Source organism: Gossypium hirsutum, chromosome A03 (assembly GCF_007990345.1).
Source record: "Gossypium hirsutum isolate 1008001.06 chromosome A03, Gossypium_hirsutum_v2.1, whole genome shotgun sequence".
Taxonomy (NCBI): Eukaryota; Viridiplantae; Streptophyta; class Magnoliopsida; order Malvales; family Malvaceae; genus Gossypium; species Gossypium hirsutum.
In genome coordinates this window covers 72,996,696-73,005,105 of record NC_053426.1, presented here as the reverse complement: position 1 = coordinate 73,005,105, position 8,410 = coordinate 72,996,696, and the positions used below count along the sequence as shown (strand labels likewise).

At 31.1% G+C, this 8,410-nt stretch overlaps 1 protein-coding gene across 1 annotated transcript; it reads left to right on the top strand.

The window, feature by feature from the left end:
* The first annotated feature begins 2,391 nt into the window (after positions 1–2,391).
* LOC107886348 (uncharacterized) lies at positions 2,392–6,140 on the top strand. The gene is made up of 9 exons (XM_041095072.1): positions 2,392–2,478; positions 2,994–3,155; positions 3,413–3,533; positions 3,633–3,717; positions 4,174–4,287; positions 4,400–4,439; positions 5,160–5,237; positions 5,309–5,415; positions 5,914–6,140. Exons 1-8 carry the CDS (start codon positions 2,392–2,394, stop codon positions 5,312–5,314), a joined length of 693 nt encoding a protein of 230 aa, XP_040951006.1. The 3' UTR covers positions 5,315–5,415; positions 5,914–6,140.
* The last annotated feature ends 2,270 nt before the right edge of the window (positions 6,141–8,410 follow it).

Genomic DNA, 8,410 nt, shown 5'->3' with positions numbered 1-8,410 from the left:
CAGTTCACTCAATACAATCATGTTTTATCTTATTATCACTATTGTGTCTTCTTAATGATTAATTTGATTACTGTCAACTAATGACTATGATAAATTGCTCGTTCAAGAACAAGCAACCTATGGCTACGTTCCATATTTATTAATCCACACAATGTCATTGAGAGGGATATCGTTAACTATTTAATGAAGTTATGAATTCCATTGTTGCTTGTAAAGCCATGTCATACACAAGTCATTTACCCAACATAATGGTTATTTACTTGATCATCTTTAAAGCATAAGCCTTCCCTTATATCAAAGCACATGAGTTACATACGCATGATCAGTGACTAACTCAAGATTTAGGTAAGTCACACCATGAACGTCACAAGTGAATTAATTCAAAAATGGATTCAGAATTAATCTAATGAGTACATTCACTACAGGAAAATAGAGCTTTAGAGGCGTTTTTAGTGGCGTTTGGACAAAAAACGCCGCAAATATTATACATTAGCAGTGTTTGCAATAAAACACCGCAATTGCAAACGCCGCTAAAAACTGAACAATAGCGGCGCTTTTGGAAAAACGCCACTATAGATCGAGGTTTTAGCGGCGCTTTTGGAAAAACGCTTCTATAGATTGAGGTTTTAGTGGCGCTTTTCGAAAAACGCCGCTATAGATCAGGTTTTAGCGGCGCTTTTGGAAAAACGTCACTATAAATCGAGGTTTTAGCTGCGCTTTTTGAAAAACGCCGCAAAAAAGTAATTTAGTTTATGGGTTATGGTTTAGTGTTTAGGGCCTAGAGTTTAGGGTTTGGGGTTTGGGGTTTGGGGTTTAGAGATAAATATGGTAAACTACTTAACTTGTGTATCTTGGATTTTTTTATAATATAAATCTAAATAAGATAAATATAAATTATTATTTTAAAAAAATATATATATCAAAATGGGTTAAATCCCAAAAGTATACATGAACAATGGTTTATTGTGCAATGGGTTAAATCCCAAAAGCATAAATTATGAACACAATTATTGATATAATATCATTTTATATTTATATATTGCATACATAAATATTTATATTTATTCAATATAAAAATATATTGATGTATTTATTTTTTAAAATGTATATGATTAAATCAAAATTAAAGTTTCAATTATACATTTAAACCACAATTAGAATTTCACATCTACAATTACACATTAAATCGAAATTCATATATAATTCTGAGATGTATCTCTATCAAAATTTAGGTGTATACATATAATTAAATATCTAATTATGGTTTAAGGGTTGGGGTTAAGGGTTTATGGTTTATGTTTTATGGTTTAGAGTTTAGGGGATAGGGGTTATGATATAATATTTATTATTTTAAGGTTTAGGATTTATGATTTAGGATTTAAGGTTTGGTGTTTGGGGATCAGGGTTTAATTTTCAGTGTTTAGGGATAAATATAGGGATCAGGGTGCAATTGTATATATGAACTTTAATTTGATCTAGTTCTTGTAAATTATTAACACAATTATTGATATAACATCATTTTATATTTATTTATTGCATACATAAATATTTATATTTATTCAATATAAAAATATATTGATGTATTTATTTTTTAAAATGTCTATGATTAAATCAAAAATAAAAAACTTAAAAATTTAATATTTAAAATTTAAAATTTTCATCCATATTTTAGTTAAAAAGATCAATATTCAAAATTTAAAAAAAATTCCAAAAAATGATAATCTCAACACAAAAATTGTGAAAGGAAAAAATAGAAAAAAATATGTTAAAAATGAAAAGAAAATTAAAATTGAGCAATAGTGACATTTTTGGGATAAAATGCCGCAAAAAAATTGAATTATAGTCCCGTTTTTAGCGAAAACGCCGCAAAAAAAATCCAAGCCATTATTTTTTATAAAAAAAAAAGGAAAATCCCGCTCACCCCAAAAAATTATTTTTTGGTTCCCCGCTCGTTAACCAAATCCCTCAAATAAAAGTTATGTACTTATTTCTTTTCCCCGTTTACTCTCAAAATTTGCCCCCAAAATCTTTTTCCTTTCACTGACTGAATTTACCCTCCATAGCTACTCCTTTTCTCTCGATCTATTAAGGATTTGGAGAAACAAATGGAAGTTGAAGAGAAGGAGAACGAGGAAGAGAAGAGGGGGGAGGAGGAAGAAGAAGAGAGTGAAGATGAAGGGATTAAAAAGGTCAAAGGTAGTAGTAGAAAGGGGAGTTCTAGGAAATCTGGTCAAGGTTCGGCTGAGAAGAAAGAGGCAGTGACGCCTAGTAATGATAGACCTACAAGGGAAAGGAAAGTTGTAGAAAGGTATTCAGCTCCTTCTGTTGTAAGGTCTTCCTCGTTTAAAACTGTCAATTGAAAAGGTATGCTTTCTTTTCTGGGGTTAAGCCATGGGTTCATCGCCTGCACCACTTCCGTCCAACGATGGTACTGCCATTGATCAAGGAATCGCTTACATTCTCCTTTTACTTGCTCTGGCAATTACCTATCTCATCCATTGATGATCTTTTTTTATATTTTATTTTTATTGGTATATGAGCTATAAATGATTTTTTTATGTATTTTCTCTATATATCTAGTGAGAGAAATTGCAGTAATTTTGTTTTTTTCTTCTCTCCTATCTCTGTGTTGTAAATCTATGCAGAAAATAAATCCAGTTGAGAATTTGTGATCACATAATCATTTTACTATATATTTTTTTGCTCCTTGTGGAATTTGGAATATATTTAGATTCATATGACCAAATCGATAGATCAAAACGTTTGTATATTAGCAGATGATTCTTGCCTTCTTATCCCTCTTTTTTGTTTTTAAATGAGTAAAGAGTGCATTTTATTTCCCTCTTTATTCTTGCATCTGCCATAGAAAGACCACCTTGTCGAGGAGTTGATTGGCTGTTAATGTATAATTAAATTTATAATATGTAATATTTAGTCAATTGCTAGTCTTGTAACTTGGGCCATTTTTGACTTCATGTACATATTTTTGTTAGATTCTTTTTTCCTTACTTTTATTTTTTATCTTGCAAGTTTTTATTGTGGCTGTGCTTGCCATCTTTCCACTTGTCCCTAAAAGTCTTTCAAATAGGGCTTATCGGCTTTCATTTATGGGCACTGCTTGTTCTTCTGTATACTCTTTGTATGCACTATATAGGGTAAACATATTTCTACTGACTTGTCATACATTTGGTAAATATATGATAGTTTTATGGATAAGGAAAGTGCCTGTTTGGGTGGCTGGGTTACATTGTTTCTTTACCTTCTTTTTTTTTTTTTGGGTTGCCTGTTTTAGTTTCTTTTGTTTTGAGAGAGTCCAGGCCTTGTTTTAATTTTAATAATAATCCAGCCATTCTTTTTTTCAAATATATATATGATAGTTTTTTCTGTTGAACCTATTCTATATGTTATGTAGAGGCCAAGAGCATGGACTTTACAAGTTGTTCAAGTGTATTTTCAATTAGTAATTGCAACCAAAGATTTTATCTACTTTATCTACTGCCTTACATTTGTCACTTCACATCTTTGCCTTAAATGTAAGCATTCTTCTGCTCATAAACACTTTTTACATTTTTGCTCCGGAATTCTCTTTATTATTATGTAGTATGATGAATTGATATGGACCTTCACTGCAGTTGCTTTGATTCCCATTTTATGCCGATCACTCGAACGCATTGCAAAGTTTTTAAGGCATAATTTTAGTCGTTCTACCTTGTACAGGTAGACCTTTATTCCGATAAAACTATCTTCTGTATTACAGTGTTCTGGTTTAGTTTTTTTTTAATTAATCTTGTGATCAGACTATTAATGTTCACTAAAAGAAATTCAGTTAAATTTGTTGGGTGATATTTCCTTATATGAAATGGCATAAAGTTCAGATGGATGGAAATCGTGTTATTATCTAAAAAGGCACAGTAAGGAGGATTATACACTCAACTTTTGCTGAAAGTGTCGGTGCTAATAAACAAAAAAACGTACTTCGTGAATGTTAATGCTACTTATCCTTTTTTTCACTTTAACCAATTCCTTAGATGTATTCTCTCAAAAAAAAATCCCCAGATGTATATTACTTCAATTTGTTTTATGACATTCATTTTGATGTCACCTCAAACCTGGATGAAATGAAATGCTTGTGTCATGCATGTGCATGTGTAACCCCGAGGGTTTATTGAATAGGAAGTATTTGGAAGATCCTTGTGTGTGGGTAGAATCAAACACCACCACCCTGAGCATTCTATCATCACATGCTGATATTGGACTTGGCTGGCTTCTACTTGTTTCCTTGTTCTTGTCAGTTGCTGATATCTTTTTTCTCTTTTTGGTTCATAGTTCCCTCTAAGCTTATACATTCCATGACCTCTAGCTTCTCTAATTTGTTGAAATTTTCTATTAAATTTTGTAGGTGGCAACGCAACATTGTACAAACTTTTATGTACTGGCAGGTCTGTAACACTACTTCTTACTTTTCATGTATTTACCTTTTTGTTTATTAGTGATTCTTTGGATGGCAATGGCATGATAGGTGGGTTCAGTACCTAGTTTGGTTATAACCAAAAAACTAGTATTGGAGCACATGACTTATCAGTTAGATACTTATTGATCCTTTGGTCTTTGTTTATATATTAATGAATGTGTTCTGCTTGTGCTGTATGATTTTTATGCATCTTATTATTCAGGAATTAATTTTTTTGACCTGTAAAAAGAAAAAGAGTTGAAATACGAGTTATTAGTTCTCTCTTTTTCCATTTTTAGTTTTAAATGATTTTGAATATAAAGTTTCTTGAACTTGTTTATATTATTTTCGTTGCATATAAAGATTGGTATTTGATGTTTCTTCTTGGATTGATTTTCAGATATGTCCTTTCCCTTCCTAGTGCTTCTGTCCCCATTTTTCTCTCTTGCATTGTTCGTATCAATGATATGTTCAACTTCATATAGATCATGGAGCTGTTACTTCATTGATGCAAACAATGCTTTTAGTAATTTTATGGGGAAAAATATTAAATACGAAATAGTTTTGTATAGAAAAATCTTTCTCAACATCAAATGCATTTGAAATGGTCTAAACCCTTTGTGCTTTGCTTTTATCCATTTTATTACATGAATTAAAATTCTTAGCTTTTTGTTATGGGTATCTAATAGGCAAAATGATTTGCATGTAGATATTTACAGATGCCGGACAGTATGTCATCCGCTTTGGGAAGGCTGATCCCGTCTTAAAGACTGGTCCCGCTAGCATGGTAATTTCTGCATTAGAGATTGGAAGTTTCTAAGTCTTCTTTTGTTCACAAATTTATTGGTTTTGTTGCAGATCTAAGAGTTGGATGTAAGCCGTTCACTGACTCTATCAGAGCTAGCAATTGCTGTTGCTCTTGCTATTTCATTGGATAATGATTACTTCTCTAGGCATGGTGGCTGGTAAGAATCATTGTCAATAAATTGATCTTAGTATAACATTTTTTCCCTAGGCCATCACATGATTTGGGCACTTTTTGCTTCTATCTACTTGTCTTTTTCAAATGATATCTAAGTTTTGCATGATATGTCTAGGCTGACATGTGTTGTGTGAGAGTCGTTCTCTGACATAATTAAACTAAGACCTTTTTTCTTGGGTTCAAGAGAGAGCGTTAAGTTCAAACATAAGATCTCTAACCAAATATACCACCTTAAATATTGGAATTATGCCCCAAGACATTCGGAACTCTAGGCTTGAGATGCAACTACTGCAGTTAACATAGGAATGCAGTCTAAATGCACTACATATTAAGAAATTTATGTTGCATTTCCAATAGCTAACCACATTCAGTGAAACGCTCCACTTGGATTATATTTTAGCTGTGTGGATGAGGATAAAGCAATAGAAAGTTAAAGATTTTAAGTACTAATTATGGCTATATTATGCATCATGTGTACCAGGGGAATCCCTTTTGTTGCAATGGGGGAGTAGATTGATTCCTTTGTTTCTCTTTTTTCAAAGAGACCAATAGTTTGGTGTTGCAACGATCAGACGTTTTCTGTTCCATGGAAATAATGTATCTATGCTACTGTTGCTACTATCATATACATATCAAAAACTACACCCAGTTTTGTAATAGTCTACTTGCATATTTGCATATATTTAATAATAGTCTCATGTCAACTAATTATTCTATTTTTTTATTTAATTGTTTGTGTTTTCAACATTTTATTTTTATTTGAGTTGAAAGAAGAAAAATACGAATTGCACTTTTGACTTAGAAAAGAGAATATTCATTAGCAGCTTAATCAATTTAAATAATCAATGTTGATATTTCACATAGGAATGGATATTCAAATCTTATATTTTACATGGTTATGATTTAAGTCCTTATTTCATTTAAGTAACTTTATTATAATATCTTATTTTATTGATATTTTTATATTTAATCTAATTTTTATTATTTATTTTAGTTTTAATTCTAAATTTTTATTTTTATTTTAATATTTAAGATAACTTGAGTTCTAACTTTTGGATTTTAATTGTGTTATTAATTTATTATTTTAGATTCTAAATTTAAATTCATTAATTTTTATATTTAGTTTTTAAGATAAAATTTTAAAATTTTAACTTAATTAATATTTTTTATCCTTAAAAGTATATAGTTTAAAGTTCAAATTTCAAAAATAAAACATAATATAATATTTATCATAGAAATAAATATTATTTAATTAAAAATATTTTTTTAAAGGCTATGATTTTTAGCGGCGTTTGTGGGAAAAACGCCGCTAAATGTCATGATTTTTAGCGGCGTTTATGGGAAAAATGCCGCTAAAGGCCATGATTTTTGGCGACGTTTGTGGGAAAAGCGCCGCTAAAGGCCATGACCTTTAGCTGCGTTTGTGGGAATGGCCTTTAGCGGCATTTTTTTTCATAAATGCCACAAAATGTTAGCGGCATTGTTTTTAGTGGCGCTTACAAGCACCGCAAATAATTTTAGCAGCACTTATAGGCCCAAAAAAAAATACCGCTAAAAACCTGTTTTGCTGTAGTGATTTATGTCTCTATCCATGGAGTCAGCTGCTCCGATAGTCAATACTAGCTATCTCTCCAATTGGAATTGTAGACGACATAATAATTCTTCAAAGTAATTGAATTAAATGCTTACTTTAATTTTTTTACTAGATTACGAACTCGTTTAGATTATCTACTGAAGTAAGTTTTCTTTCTTGTAATGTAAACGTTCTTATCATGCCACTTATCATCAGTTCAAACTTAAACAATCACTGAGTTAATATTTGTTTATCATAATTTCTCTATGTATGCAAAACATGAAAGACGAAAACACAAAAGATATTATAATGAAATGTGAAATTAAATTTATTCATTTATTTATCGTTCAAATACATAGAAAATAGATACATGTTTACTTCAATATGGGCACAATTCCCAACACATAGAGTTGTCATTGATACGTGATATTCGTGACAGGTTTTAAATATTTATAATGAATCATTCTTGAAACTAACTATTATCACGATAAAGGCAAGTGTACCTATCGAATAGTAGTATAACTTTAGCAAGACCGAATTATCGAACCCAAAGGAACTAAAAGTACTAGTATCAACTTTCTTTTTATTATCTAGCCTAAAAAATATAAGGGTTTTGTTTATCTAACTAATTAATTAAACTAAGAAATCACAAAAAAGAAATTTGGGGAAAATACTTTTTGGAAAACTCGATTGATTAAGACAATACCTAAGGAAAAATCCACCTAGACTTCACTTGTTATTTGACTCTGAATCGGACGATTTATTCATTCAACTTGTTCCATAGAGATCCCTAAGTTATATTATTATCTCTCTCGAGACTAACAACGTCTAACCCTAGTTTGAATAATTGAAATCTCTTTCTAATTAACGCCCTAAGGTTGCATTAACTCGATCTATGGATCCCCTTATTAGGTTTCACCCTAATCCGGTAAAATCTTGTCACCCTATCTCTAGGCGCGCAACCAACTCCGCTTAATTATAACAAATTTACTCTTAGACAGGGTTTATTCCTCCTCTAAATAAGAGCATAACTTGAATCAATATCCTGGAATATCAAAACAAGAATTAAGAACACATAATTAAGAACAAGTCAAATATTTATCATACAATTCAGATAATAATAACAAGATCCGTCTTATGTTTCATCCCCCTTAGGTATTTAGGGGTTTTAGTTCATACTAATGAAAGAAAACATCTCAAAAGAATAAAAATAACAAAGCATAAGAAAACCCAAAAATCCTAAGGGAATTTGAAGGGAGATCTTCAGTCTTGATGGTGAATCCGGATTCTGAGATGGATCGATCGGCTTTCCTTGAGCAATTCCTTGCTTCCTCCTATGTGTTCCCCCTCTTCTCATCTTCTAGGGTGTATTTATAGGCTTTGGAATGCCTAAGAGCCCTCAAAA